Source organism: Anomaloglossus baeobatrachus, chromosome 9 (genome assembly GCF_048569485.1).
Source record: "Anomaloglossus baeobatrachus isolate aAnoBae1 chromosome 9, aAnoBae1.hap1, whole genome shotgun sequence".
Taxonomy (NCBI): domain Eukaryota; kingdom Metazoa; phylum Chordata; class Amphibia; order Anura; family Aromobatidae; genus Anomaloglossus; species Anomaloglossus baeobatrachus.
Window position 1 is genome coordinate 123,318,761 of NC_134361.1, and position 16,024 is coordinate 123,334,784.

The 16,024-nt window shown below is 42.8% G+C and overlaps 1 protein-coding gene across 2 annotated transcripts in view; it reads right to left on the reverse strand.

Moving 5' to 3' along the window:
• The window catches only part of OPHN1 (oligophrenin 1), a 355,691-nt gene that overhangs the window by 150,148 nt on the left and 189,519 nt on the right, over positions 1 to 16,024 (reverse strand). For both annotated transcript variants that reach the window (XM_075323980.1, XM_075323979.1), the window contains exon 6: positions 67 to 168. In XM_075323980.1, the coding sequence (XP_075180095.1) occupies positions 67 to 168 (102 nt within the window). The remainder of the gene's footprint in view (positions 1 to 66; positions 169 to 16,024) is intronic.

Sequence of the window (16,024 nt, forward strand, 5' to 3'; positions counted from 1 at the left end):
GCAGATTCATGTGAACACGCTGGTCCCCTATTCATCTAATGGCCACACATGTGGATGCTTCCTCACCTCTTGTAGCTGAGCTTCCTTCTTCTTGGACGACAGATGCAGATGTTTATCCAGCAAGGAGTAAAACTTCTCACTGTCTCGGTCAAACTTCTTTTTTCTATCCTAAAATGTAGGCAAATAAGTAGACTGTTTATTACTTCTAACTACAGTTGTAATGCATGAGTTAGGGCGGATATAAAAAGTCTACATACCCCTGACAAAATGTCAGGTTTCTGTCATGGAAAAAAAAAAATACAAAAAAAGAATAATTTCAGAACTTTTTCCACCTTGAATGTCACCGCTAATCTGTACAATACCACTGAGAAAAAGAAGGAAATCATTTTGATGGGGAGAATAAAAATAAAGCTAAAATAATATGGTTGCACAAGTGTTAACACCTTCATGGGGAGGATGTTGTGTTCTGAATTATTCAGTCACATGTAAACCATGTTTGATAGCAGTCACCATCATTTACAGTGATTCTGTGATTCTGATTAAATTTGTAGAAAAGTTAATCAAGAGCTTCCTGACACTTTCTTAAGAAGCATTTTACAGCAAAATCCATGGTCCATAAACAGCAAAGGGACGTCATTGTTGAAAGAAAGGTACAAAAAATATTTAAGGCTTTAGATATACCATGGAACATGCTGAAGATGGACATCAAGAAGTGGCTTAAACGTGGAACAGTGACATTATCCAGAACTGGACGTCCCTCAAAAATTAATGAAAAGGCAAGAAAAATAATTGGTCTGGGAGGCTGTCAAAAGGCCTACAGAAACATTAAGCTATTCTATCAATTATATACTGGCAAGTACTGGTTGTGCGCTGCATGTGACATGATTGGCCCGTATTCCTCCTATGCCTGGTCTGTAGTGTACAAAAAGAGAGAAGCCTGGCTCAACTGTGGTTGGTGCTCAGAAGTAAATACTAATCCAAATTAAAATCAAAATACTTTGGCACTCATTATAAGAAAAAATGAAACTTCAGTCTGTCTGGTGAGACTAGGTGACCAAATGAACTAATATTGAACAATATAACAATTGTTCTATATTGGGTCATATGGTCACCTAGTCTCACCATTTGATTTGTGCATTCTTTGTGATTCTCCAGGCATTCTTGTGATCCAGAACCTTTATATAGTATAGTTCCAGACTTGGGTGCACTGATTTTCATAACATACATCAGACACTACTACTGCTACTCTGGAACCGTGAATTTCAATTGGGCTTTATAATCTAACTGATTCCATACTCCATTTTGGTGCTTGCCAGGAGTGTCTGAGGATGCAATGGTAGTCAGCATTTTCATTAGGCTTTGATCTTCTCTCAAAAACTGTCCCATCACATGACCTGATTTTTCTTGGAAATCTTTTGACAGTGTGCATTGATAAAGGCAAAAAAATGCCGAAATGTCTGGATGCTGTCTTTACTATTCATGCATAAATAAAATCACAATTTTGGACAGACTGAAGTTTCATTTCTTCCTATAATGAGTGCCGAAGTATTTTGATTTTAATTTGGTCTGTAGTGTAGGCTGGCACAATGCAAGTCTTTTCTTGTATAAACAAAAAAAAAAAAAACACAACCAAGCCCAGCTATGTTTTGTCAAAACCTACATTAAGTCTGGAAAAAAAAAGTGTTGGAAAATATATTATAGTCTGATGAGACCAAGGTTTAATCCTTTGGCCATAATGCCATTACCAAAAGAATACTACACACACTGTGAGGCATGGTGGAGGCAGCATTATTCTTTGGTGCTGTTTTTTTGGAAGCAGGAACTGAGGCTTTAGTTTAATTGGAATTATGCACAGTTCCAATTATCAGTCAATTTTGCAATAAAACATCCAGGCCTCTGCTAAAAAGCTGAAGATGAAGAAAAAAAACCTTAACTTTTCAGCACAACAATGACCCTAAACATATCCCCAAATCAACAAAATACTGGCTTTTCCAGAAGAAGATCATGGTTTTCGAATGGCTCAGCCAGAACCCAGATCTGATTCAAATTGAAAATCTGTGGGTTGACCGGCAGAGGTCTCTGTACACAGGAGATGCCCTTGCAATTTGACAGGTTTGGAGAGTCACCGCAAGAAAGAGTAGGCAAAAAATTGCCAATTCTAGTTGTGCCATGCTGATAGACGCCTACCCAAAAAGACTGAATTTATCATAATCTCAAAGGCTACTTTAACAAAAATATTCGTTTAGGGGTGTGCATAATTATGCGATTTTAAAAAGCTGCAAAATTCTCAATCAGATATTCAAGTAATTTGGGCTTTTTTCGTTATAAGTGGGGCATAATTTTTACGTTATTTTCATGCTCTCATCTTTTATTTTGTTTGCCGACATTTTGTAATCTTGGTGGGGAAATAAAAGGAAATGTGTCTGTTTTTCACATTTTATTTTTTTATCATCAGAAAGGATTACTGAAATACATTTTAAAATGTGTTGCTCTACCCGGAAGGACGCAGTCACGCAGGAGTATGACTCGTCCGAGAATCACATGGTAGTACCCGCACTGGCCAGCGGCTCTCTTGACCCCAGTGTGACAGCGTGGTGTATGTCTATGCACCTCTCACACTCTGGTCAAGAGGCCAGTCCCATGTGATCCTCTGATGAGTCATACAGCGATGTGACTGAGTACACCCTAATAATTAGCGCACACTTTATTTTTGACTGGGTTGAGGCTAGTAACAGCAAACTTGAAAAGGCAGTATTTTTTTAATTTACTTATTATTTTTCATTTATTTTACCCACTGTTGAAAGTTCATCAAAGACATTTAGGGGACATTTCAACATTTAAATACTTTTTTTTCTTTACATGATTTCCCCCATGTAACTGGGGCTGGAATATTAGCCCCACTTACAGTGGAAATGCAGCCTCTTCAATGCATAGCATAACTGAGTGTCCAAGATCCAGCAGTTCCTGCTTCATCTTTAGACCTAGCAATAACATGACTATTGAGTCAGGCAGATTAAGCGATGATAGCACTTCGTTACTGTATACATAGTGATTCTTGATAACTGTGTATACAGAGATTGAGAAAAAAAATATGGTAAACTGACTATGCTCTCTAAATATGGATCTTGGCTGTGTCTGTATGTGCGTGTATGCATTAGAACATCACTGCACAGTAGAAAGTGGACCTCCCGAACGTTTTTAAGTCTATGGGTGGCCTGGAAGCGGATAACAAAATTTATAAATTTTCGCTGTTTGAAATAAATTAATCAAGAACAATTTAAAACGCTCAAACACAAGTAAGGCTAAGTTCACACAGTGCATCTTTTGCTGCATTTTTGAGGTCACAAAGATGCACCAAAATTTTTGCATTTCCTTCTCCCAGCAAAGTCTATGAGATTTCTATTTTGCTGTCCAAACTGGGCATCTTTTGTTGGCTGCATCTTGGCTGCGTTTTTGAAGATGCACCCGAGATGCAGCAGGTCAATTCTTTTTGCGTTTTCCCAGCGTTTTTGAGCCAGTCCAGTCAATAGATTTGACTTAAAAAACGCATTGGGCAAAACGCGGTAAAAACACGACAAAAAGAATTGCGTTTTTTTTATGTGTTTTTTCCTCGGTGCATTTTGGTGCGTTTTTAAAGTTCAGCAAAAAATACCATTTTAACTGACTTCTGTAGTCTCATAATTTATTCACCCCCTGAATAAAATCCCTGACACCAGCACACAATTGTAAATCAGGAGCTGTCTTAAGAAAGTGATCGTGAGATGTATAAGGCCATTGTCATGCACAAAGAAGGTACAGTCAACACCGGTTACGTGTCGCAATGCCTGGACCTCGAGTGACTGCAAAAGACCTGTAGCAAGATTTGATGGCACCAGTAAACGACACAAAGATCTCTATGCAAGAGGAACACCTCTACTGACCCAATAGCACAAGAAGAGTCAGCTGCAGTATGCTCAAAACCATAAACTACCAAAGTTTTGGGATTCTGTTCTGTCGAGAGATTAAACAAAATTAGAACGTTAAGATCACCTCTGTATATGGAGGAGGAAAAATTAAGCATGTACTGAAAAGAACATCTGTCTAGAACAGACCTGGGCAAATGGCGGCCCATGGGCTGGATCCGGCCCGCCTACTGTCTGTGACCGGCCCACCCGTCTTGCTGCGAGTTGGAGGCGTGGCCTGATCGATGCCTCAGCCTCGCTCTCACTGTCGGGAGCTATGTATCCCGCAGTGCAGTGATAAGCAGCTGCCACGCCCCCACTCTGCCGGTCATGCCCCCTCTGGATGCTGATCACACACTCTAGATACCTTCTACAACATCTATGCTGCTAGCCACGCCCCCTTTTGCTGTCGTCCACGCCTCCTCAATGCTGGACACACACTCCTCGGATGACTTCCTTGTCCCCTCCTCCTGCTCTGCCGATGCTGGCCACAGCCCCTTTGCCTGCCCCTTCTACCCTGGGATCCTCACATGACCAACTCATCTCCACAGCTGCCACTTCAAAAACGTTTGTTCTATAAACTGCGGTAAGTGCACCAGTAACAGCAGGGAGAGTGCAAAGAGGCTGCAGGAGGGAGGAGCAGCACTTGTGTCTTCTCAGCTCCCCCCTGTGCTTGCAATAGAGGACACAGACATACAGGGGACTCAAGAGAAGGCAGCCAGAGGAGCCCTCAGGCTCTGCTGCTGCAGTGCTGCCTGCCTGTGCCCTCAGAGTCCCCCAGGGCCAGCATGAATGCCCCACTGGCCACCACTGTCAGCATGCATGCCCCACTGGCCACCACTGTCAATATTCATGCCCCACTAGCCACCACTGTCAGTATGCATGCCCCAGTGGCCACCACTGTCAGTATGCATGCTCCACTGGCCACCACTGTCAGTATGTATGCTCCACTGGCCACCACTATCAGTATGTCTGCTCCACTAGCCACCAGGGCCAGTATGTATGGTCCACTGGCCACCAAGGCCAGTATGTATGCTCCACTGGCCACCAGGGATAGTATGTATGCTCCACAGGCCACCAGGGCCAGTATGTATGCTCCACAGGCCCCCAGTAATGTGTATGCCTACTACTGACCCCAGTAATGTCTATGCCACTTACTGACCCCAGTAATGTGTATGTCCCCCGCTGACCCCAGTAATATCTGCCACTTACTGACTCCAGTAATGTCTATGCCCCCCCCACCGATCCCAGTAACGTGTATGCCCCCCACTGATCCCAGTAATGTGTATGCCCCCCCACTGACCCCAGTAATGTCTATGCCCCCCACTGATGCCAGTAATGTGTATGCCCACTACATTTTCATTGAATCTTATTATTGTTTAACTTACTGTTTGTTTATAAAGGGATAGTATATATACTATAAACAGTATTGGGTAGAACTGAGTTAACTACATTAGTCCGGTCCTCTAAAACCATCCGAATTTCTCATGCGGCCCCATGGGAAAATTAATTGCCCACCTCTGGCCTGGAAGGATAGTAAATCATGGTGGTGGCTTGCTGATGTTCTTGGACTTCTTTACCCCCTCTGGAATGAACTGGAGAACATTGTCCATGAGGACTGGGCTAAGATTTCTCAGTAACGCTGCAGAAGCTGGGGTCTGGTTATGGACCATGATCACAGCAGGTTAAAGTAAGGGGTCTACTAAATACTAAAGATGCTTGGAATGAAGGGTTGAATAATTCGGAAGGTACAGTAGTCACTAACCAGAAAATAAAATTTCAACAAAACCTAATTTACAAAGGGGGTTGAATAATTTTAGATACAGACATATCTGAACATTTATAGGAAGCATATGTACCAAAATAGGATAACAGGAGATATGTATCAAAAAATCTTTTTAATTGACAAAATGCAAAAATACACATATGACATTGACAATGGAGGAGGAAGGATGGGTTCAAGAAAATGAGGGCATAAGTAACCCGTGCACTATAACCGGGAATAAAATCCAATTGCATACATGTACCCCCTGCATGCAGATAAACTCAAAATATGATGCAGTGAGACAGACCTGCATATATATTTAAGGATTGCCAAAAATTGGTCAAGTGTAAACTAAAACTGTATACAAGGATGTAATATATAAATAACACTATTTAACAACAACAACAACAAAAAAATTCTGTTCCTGGGTTAAAAGTGTTATTCCTGTTTAATTGTGCATTACTTATTTTGGAAACAGTTGATGTACTCCTGAAACTTCGCTTTTGTGGCAGCCACAATGATTTAAGGAAACTTATGTAGGCCAATAGTAAACTCACTATATTCGAATGTCATTGTTCATGTGAACTACACATTACTGTTTCATTAGTCTGATGAGATTTGTTTTCTCCTTTAATGGTAACCAAAGTATGAAAGATGTTTAGGACTTCAGGATTTTAGACTTTACATAACTCAAAGCTATTGATACACATAAGTATTACCACATAATAGTACCGAGTATCCTCTTCCCCTTGCCCATTCGGCAAAGCTTAAAGAAGACTATGCAAATGTGAAAAAATTGTTAAATGCGATAAAATATGAGGGATATGGTTTCAAAATGGTTGCATTCTTGATGAGTCTTCAAGGAGGCTATACTAAGCTTCCATGCTTTGTTTGCCTTTGGGATAGCAGGGATGCTACCTTAGACAATATTGGCCTGAATGTACAGAGTTTCCGTGGGGAACAAAAACATTAAATGGGAGCCACTTGTAGACTCTCGAAAGGTACTAATGCCACCTTTGCACATCAAACTAGGCCTCATGAATAGAGTTGATCGAACAGCCAAAAATCCGGTACCAGCGGATCACTGCCAGATTTTAAAAAGAGTCCGATCCGCTCCGGAATCAGGTGCCCATATAAGTCAATGGGGACCGGAATCCGGAGGTTAAAAACCATTTGTGAAGGGGATAGGGGGTAGGAGCGAGCGTGGTATACTCACCAAGGCGCTGTCATGGCGGCACACTCCTTCCGGGTCCCGCTATTTCCTTCCGGAGCAGACAATTCAATATTCATTGTTTTGCCCGCCCACCGGCGCGTGTAATTGGTTGCAGCTAGACGTGCCCCCACCCAGAGTGTCAGCTGACTGCAACCAAAGGCGCCAAGATGGCCGATGGGCGGGGAAAGCAGTCCAAGTGTCTGCCAGTCAGCATGGTGGTAAAAAATAAACAATCGTCAGCACAGATATAGCTCGCGGCTGCAGCCCCAGCTTGTCAGGCTGTCAACCACTTGAGTTTAATGGTGCCAGATAGAATACTGACTTCAATGATGCTGGCTGGGTAATCCGGACCTGCAGGGGTGTTTATGGTGGTAAATAAATAAGACAAAAGAAGGCGTTTTGTTTGTTTACTTAAACTAAAGCCAATTGACTTTAGAAACAGAATAAAAACACAACACAACAACAATATTAAAAATACAACCTGTGAAGGGCCAAGTGGAGGAGGAAGTGGACAAGGTGGAGTAGGTGGAAGTAAACACTTTTTTGGGGAGTAGGGAAAAGTGTGTGGGGGTGGGGGGGCTGGTTGTTTCAAATTTGGGGATGGCCAAAAAGTAAAGTAATGAGTCAGTGTAACCATGGCTGGGTGCAGTTGATCTACTTGTGTGTAGTCATCAACGTCACTCGTCATCCAAAAGCTAGGGAAAAGTCATGTATGCACCTGACTGTAATCACCCCACCTGCGGTGCGGAAGACACGCTCGGACATGACACTTGCGGCAGGGCAGGCCAGAACCTCCAAGACATATTGGGCAAGTTCTGGCCACGTGTCCAATTTTGACACCCAAAAGTTAAAGGGTTAAACCCATCAGTTCCTATCTGTATATTTGTGGACATGTACTCCTGCTCCATGTTGTGGAACAGTTTCTCCCTGTTGATAGGCGCCATATGACATGGTGGTGGCAAAAATTGTGGCATGGTCATTAGTGTAATAAAAAAAAAAAAAATTATGAAACCATGTGCAATCGAGGAACTTTTATGGGTAATTTAAGAAAAAGTATTGCTTTTTTTTTTTTAAAAAAAAAAAAAAAAAAAGTTCCCCCTTTCATTCAAATGAAATTAGGCAAAAAAATTTTTTCCCCCCAAAAAAGGACATGCAATTTTGCATTATTGAAACGATAATAGTAATAACTAAGCAACTTTTATTATTCGTTTTTTAACAAATACGGTATAAAACAGTTAATTATAAGTCCAATATGTACAAAAGAAGTTTAAAAATTATTTTTTCCTATGAATTTTAGATTCAAAAATTAAATTTTTTTCGATTTTGCATGTAGTTCCTCCATCAGTTTTACAGCACGTTCAGCATTTTGGTTAGATCTGGGAATGTCAATTAATGACTCCTCGACTAACCAGTGCGCCTTCAAACACTTAACTGCCTTCTTGCACTTTGTCTTGGTGAGTGAGGTTAACAGTTCATTGAAGGACGCTTCGTTGTAGTGTTGCGACTGGAACCAGGCATTTGCCCATTCATAGCAGATGAAGTCGCATGCTATACCGAGGACGCGGCGCCACTCTGGTATCAGAAAAAATGCTATAACAGCATATACAGCTCGCGAGTTCCATCTTGCCATGTGCAGGTTTGGGAGTTTCTTCCAACTGATTCGAGGCCAACGTGATGTTGTTTTGTAATGACGATATGCCTGACATAGTTCATATAAGAACTTGAAATCATCTCGCCATCCAGGATTCTCGACTGTATTGACATCAACTGTTGCAACTTGGTGGTAATCAATCTGAAGTGAGGCATAGTTTTCTGTTAATTTGTCAATGAAGAAATAATTGAGTTCTGGTTTCTTCGTTGACTCTGGAATAAGGAAATTCATGACGTGCTTCAGTAGGAGCTCGAGTACATGGTGTTGACAGCCAATGTATTGTGGCTTTTGAAAGCCCTTTCTCAAGAAACCATCCTGTATCAGCGTTACAATCCCGTTCAAACGACCAGTATTTACTGCTGCCGTGTCGCAGATTATCATGCAAATATTTTCCCAAGCGTCGTATTCATCAATTAGCTGATGTAGTTCCTTATGAATAGCCGTGGCAGAACCATTCTCACATTTCAGAATACCAAGTTTGATTTCGGTTGTGGTATTTTTCAGCAGAACTACTTGATACTCTTCCCCTTGGATTCTTTTACCATCAAAGTAGAGACAATAGGGATCTTTGCTTTGACGTTTTTCAAAAATGTTGGTTTTCATTTTCTGTCCTTCTGAAATTATTCGTCTCCAGACACCCAACTGACTTGGAACCGGTACATCATGACCTTGTTCACCAATGGTTGCAAGCACTTTATTTGCTTTATGTGTAGAAATGTTGTTTTTCAGTACCAGTAAACTCGCTGTTGTAGTGCTTGCTCTTTTGTATTTCGGTGTGCGTTCAGGAGATGATGACACAGAAGAAGAGGTTGGCTTTGGAGTCTCGGGTAAAGATTCAGAGACAGCATCATGTGTGGGTTGCGATTGCGAAGTGCTGGCTTGAGCTTGAAATATTGATAGATTCATTTTCTTGGATGAATTGATTCCAAAGGAGCTTGTTTGAGCGTCGAATAACCAACCTTGCCTCCACTCTCAACTTGCCTCAGGTAGAGCTCTTTATCCTCCGAGTTTTTCCATTCTCCTTTAACGTTGGTGACATCAAATAACTGAGAAAGTGTTGCAGTGAATTTATCAGAAGGTTTCTTTTTGTTTTTGTCATTTAGATCAAATCAAACGATTGAGTTTTTCTGATGAGTGCACTGGATAAAAGTGGGAAGTCTATAGTTTCCCTCCAGAGCAATTCTATATCCATTATCATTTTTTATTCGATCCAGTCGCCGTTTCTCACTGTTGAACAGAAAACTAAAGTTTCCAAGAATTTGGCAGTTCGTTGGCATCCGCGTGAGATTGGAGAGCTTTTCAACATATGGAATACCTGGATTCCAAAAAATCGTTTTTTTGAAAATTTAGCAATGAAAAAGAGGGGGAACTTTTTTGAATATTTTACAAAATTTGATGATACTAATGTAATTTGAATGCAATTGTTCCTCGAATGTAAGGGGTTTCATTTTCATTTTGCAAAATTTTTAAAATAGTCATCACACTAATGGTCATCCTTTTCCAAACTGAGTCAACTCCTTGGCGACGTGGTGCTCGTGACCCAGCTACGTTGGTGACTTGCTCCTCTTCCTCTGCCTTGTGCTTCCACTGAGCCTCCAGTGTCATGTGGAAACGCCGTCATTAGTTCTTTTACCAGGGTGTGCTTGTATTGATGCATTCTGTCACTCTGCTGCAAGGACGGAAGGAACAATGGTACGTTGTCCTTGTACCAAAGATCCAGCAGGGTGGCCACCCAGTAATAATCACTGGTACGAATCTGGGCGACTCGGCGGTCATTGTGCAGGCCCTGCAGCATATATTGGCTCATGTGTGGCAGGCTGCCCACAGACAACAAACTGTCCTCAGTGGAGGGTGTAATGATTGTGTCCTCTGTATCCCCCCAGCCACGCTGTACTGATTCCCGTGAGCTGCTTTGAGTGCCACTCTGCTGTGCACACAGGTCCTCATCATCATCCTCCCAAGCTGTTTCCTGTCTGGACACTTGTGTACCTATTAGCTGTTGGTACATGAAGCCAACCTGTGAGCCATGTTGTGTTGACAACAGACCCGAAATTGGTGTTAATGGTCTTGGTGCCTGTTGCTCCTCTTCCTCCCGTGGCAGCACGTCATGCATCATTTGGCTGAAGTGTTTGTTCAAGCAGGCAGATAATTGGCATAGTAAGGCCGATGATGGCATCTTCTGCACTGACCATCTTGGGGCAGTATTCAAAGCAGTGCAACACAGCACACAAGTCCCGCATGGAAGCCCACTCGTTGGTGGTAAAGTGTTGTTGATCCAAGCAGCAATTCTGCCGTGCATGTTGCAGTTGAAACTCCACTATTGCTTGCTGCTGCTCGCACAGTCTCTGCAGCATATGGAAGGTGAAGTTCCCTCTTGTAGGCACATCACATATCAGGCGGTGAGTGGGAAGGCCGAAGTGACGCTGCAGCGCAGACAGGCGGACAGCTGCAGGTTGAGAACGCCGAAAATGAGCAGAGACTAGCCGCACTTTTCACCAGCATATCCGACATATCTGGATAATTTTTAAGGAAGCTCTGCACAATTAAATTAAGGACATGCGCCATGCAAGGGATGTGCGTCAAACCGGCTACACCCAGAGCTGCTACCAGATTTCGCCCATTATCACACACCACCAGGTCGGGCTTCAGGTTCAGTGGCAACAACCATTTGTCTGTCTGATGTTTGATCCCTGCCCATAACTCTTGTACAGTGTGCGATTTGTACCCCAGACAGATGAGTTTAAGAAGGGCTTGCTGGCATTTCCCCCTGGCTGTGGTTAAGTTGGTGGTGGTGGTCTCACGGTGACTGATTGAGGAGGTAGCGGAGTAGGCAACTTGGAGTGAGGAACGTCTATCAATCCTATGTGGTGCTAGGACATGTGCTGGAACACCTTCAGCCTCTTGACCAGCTGCTGTTAAATTAATCCAGTGGGCAGTTAGAGAGCTGTACAGTCCCTGCCTATGCTTACTGGTCCATGTGTCAGTGGTGATGTGGACCTTCCCACAGATGGCATTGCACAGTGCACCCTTGATTTTGTTGGAAACGTGTGTGCAGGGCAGGGATGCCACACCTGGAAAAGTAGTGGTGGCTGGGAACAACGTACTGCGGGGCAGCAACCGCCATCAGGCGTTTGAAACTTTCCGTTTCCACCATCTGTAATGGCAGCATTTCACAGGCCAGGTATCTGGAAATTGTTTGATCTAGGAGCATGGCTTGTGGGTGGGAAGGGGGGGAATTTCATCTTTCTCTCAAAGGTTTGGGAGATGAACAGATGCATTGGACGGTGTGGAGATGGTAGGTGATGCTGGTGGTGGTCATGGTGTCACATCCCTTTGTAAGGAGGAGGCTGAGACCACAGCCAAAAAGAGGAAGCAGGAGCAGGCTCAGATTTGTCATGTCTTTTAAGAGAACTCCACTGCAGCTTGTGCTTCAATTGTAGATGCCTCTTCATGCAGCTGGTGCTCAAGTTCATGAGATTTATGCCTCGTTTCAGGCTCTGGCTACACAGCGTGCAAATCACCCGACGTTTGTCAGCAGGACATTGCCGGAAGAAATGCCATGTCAGGGAGCTTTTTTGAGAAGGTTTTGGTGTGCTCAGTTCATAGGCGCGGTGAGCAGTAACAGCAGATGTACTGGCTGAGGGTCGGCCGCTGTGCTGCTGGGGCAGCGGGACCACTACTTCCTCATCTGAACTGGATCCATCACAATGATGGCTGGCAGTCCATGTGGGGTCTAGAACCTCATCATCCCCTGCATCATCTTCCACACAATCCTCAGCCCTGTTTTCCTCAATGATTTGCACACTGAAGACTGGCGCAGCAGTTGGCACCTGTAATAATAATAATAATAATAATAATAATAATAATAAAGTTTATTTTTTAGCGCCAACATATTTCGCAACACTTTACAATCAGGTGGGGGCTTGTACAGACAGAATCAAAACAAAATACCTGTGTTTCATCTTCATTAGATTCAGAACAGATGAGCTGCGGTGGTCTGCTGTCTGCGTGAAGCTGCCCTGTCACGTCCTCCTCCTCATCTGGTATCAAAAGTTGTGCATCTGTGCACTCGTTCTCTTCTACCTTTGGCGCAGGCTCAGGTGGCTGGCCCACAGAACCCCAGCCAGCAGAGTCCCCAAACAGCATGAGTGTCTGCTGGGGTTCCGAGAGCTTCGCCAATTTACTTTGACATGGCACAGGCAATGATGGAAGGCGTATTGAACAGACATACATTTAAGAGAGAGAAAACACACTATGGGTAAATATGCAGTAAGGGAGACCAATAAGGAGGTAGTAAATCTCAACAAGGTTGAGACCGAGTCACCACAATAATGTTCATTATCTGGAGAGGTCTTGGGGAGCACGGAGTAATAAATACAAATAGATTGTGGACACTCATAGGTCCATCTCCCACAGACCAAAATTCCAATAATATCCCGCTGGTAAATGGGGGCTATCCACTTATACTACTGCAGACCCCCATCCCATACAGTGCATAAACACAATTCCCAATAATAATTACCTTAGGGACACACAGGGTACAGTATTGGTTGCCCTCCCAGTAACTTGGCAGGAACAAGTAGTGACTGGTCAGGTAATTATTATTGGGAATTAAGTTAACAGTTAATTATATATTACATCCTTGTATACAGTTATAGTTTACTCTTGAACAATTTTTGGCAATCCTTAAATATATATGCAGATCTGTCTCACTATATCATATTTTGAGTTTATCTGCATGCAGGGGGTACATGTATGCAATTGGATTTTATTCCCTATTATAGTGCACGGATTACTTATACCCTCATTTTCTTGTACCCATCCTTTCGCCTCCATTTTGAATGTCATATGTGTATTTTTGTATTTTGTCAATAAAAAAGATTTTTTGATACATATTTTCAGTTATCCTTTTTTGGTACATATTCTTCCTGTCCTCCTGTGTTTTCAATATGATTTTTGAAGTTTGTACTTATCGGGGGAACATTATTTGGTGTATCCCAAGTTTATAGTAATTATGGCTATATTTGTATTGTGGTTAATTAGATTTGTATATTTATAGTAGAAATAGTTGATGTCTATACAGCACATTTTTAATAGCCTTTAATAGATTAGAATAAAATTCTTTCCCAGTTACCCACAAAGTCCTTCTATCATTTCCGGATATATTTAGGAGGGACAGATTTGTTGCAGAAATTTCATTAATGTGAATAGGGTTATTTCTGCAGGATGAACAAGAATTTCTGAAATCACATTTATTTAAGTAGACAATTGCTAGATGTCCACCATGTGTGACTTTCCTAATTCTCCACAATGGGGTAATAACCATGAACAAAGGCTCTGTATAAGAAGCGAGCACTTACACTGCACATTCTTCATGTTTGCAGTTAAACTTTGGGACATAAGTTTCTCCGAGTCATGCTTGGAAAAGATTAGACTATACAAGACACTGAAAGAGCTGATGAAACTGAACGAGGTTACTCAGTGGTGAGGAATGTATTCATGGCTTATGGACAACAAATATGCCTTATATTCAGAATGAAAAATTACATTCAGCAAGGAACTAGTAGAGAAATGCCTAATAGATAAATGGCACAAAGACTAAATCAAAGAGCCAGTGTTCGAGGGATACACACAAACAGTAGGGAAAGCAGCCACTAGGCATCGTTACATTCCCGTCAATATGGCATGTCCCTACACTGGTGATATAAGCTCGCATGGCGTAGACACAGTCCATGGGCAATGCTAACATCCAATCAATTCATTCACATTTCCCATAGACCTAACGGAGGTATGGCACAATGCACGAAACATTTATTTCAGACAGTTATTTATTAGGACAGACATGTCAGGAGAGCGGATGGAACCTCTTTAAAGACTGGAGCAATTTAATCCCGGATTCTTTAAAACACACCCACTTTGAGGTCATTTTTAAAATTCTCAATTCACAAGCAAAATCTGAATTCAGTGAAGACAGACTCTCTACATGGAGATAGGAGATGGCAGTCAAAGTTCTATGTAAAAGTGAGGAAGAGGGAGGCATGGGGCCACTGTTCAGCTACCTGCAATACTACCTCACCCATATTCACAAGTTTGCTGATGCTTCTACCTAATAGTGAAAAACGTTAGCATTCAGCACCAAAATTGCATAAAAAAAGTTTACCTTTTAATTTAAAAACATGATTAAAAATTGTACATATGTGCAATAAACACCTAGTAGCACCTCCATTAAGAGTCGGGTACACAGACCTTATGTGCTTCAGACAAAGCGCCCCTACTGAAAGGTCACCTATGTCTGAAAAGTGCAAGGTCTGTGTACTCAGATCTTATTGGAGGTGCTGTAAGGTTTTTATTGCACATCTGGACAATTTTTAATCATGTTTAAATAAAAAGGTAATAATTTTATTCTATTTTAATGCTGGATTCAACAATTTTCGCTATTGCTTTGTGTGTAAAGGCCAGCCATGGAAAATCCTTGCATCAGTTCGGGAATATAAGAAATCTATGAATTCTACACTCATGGTGGTGAGCTGATATTTTCTTTTTTCTTTTGTATACGCTCCTATCTAGTAGTTTGTAAAATGATGAGTTGCTGCCCTTGTTTATATATGTTGCAATTAGTGCATCATGCCCCCCACAGCTCATATAGGGATCAGGGGCCCACCAGGGGATTCGCCTGTTACGTTGTGGGCGAGTCAGAGCTTGAAGTACCGTATTTTTCGGACTATAAGATGCACCGGAACATAAGACGCACCCTGGTTTTAGAGGAGGAAAATAGGAAAATAAAATTTTAAGCAAAAAATGTGGTCATGACACACTTATGGGGCGAGGATCTGCTGCTGACACTGTTATGGGGCAATGTCCTGCTCATATACTGCCCAGCCTGCTCATATACTGCCCAGCCTGCTCATATACTCCCCAGCCTGCTCATAATAAACCCCTATCGTGCTCATATACCCCCATCATCCTGGTGTATGCTCGCATCCTGTGGCACATAAAAAAAATGAAACGTTCATACTCACCTTACCTCACCTCACTCCCTGCAGCACCGCTCCTCTTACCATCTATGTCAGCGGCAGCGCCGCTGAGTGGAGCCGTCCCCGTTCCCCTGCAGCCTCGCGATGTCCTCCGGTCTGTGCCGGTGGCTGCGTGTGGACACGTGCGCACAGCGATGACGTCATCGCTGTGCGCGCCGCTAGTCTCCACGCAAGTCAGCTGACCGGAGGAGACAGGAGGAGATTGCGGTGCTGCAGGGGAACGGTGAGTAATGTGTACTGATTCACTGCCCCCCGCACTGATGATGATGCGCGGGGAGCAGTGAATACAGCTGCACATGATCACTCCAGACTGTAGTTGCCAGGGGTGATCATGCGGGCCAGCTGTTTATCCCTCGCCCATCACCCCGCCCATCTGTTAACGCTGGCTTCAGCGCTGAGAGATGATGGGCGTGCATATTA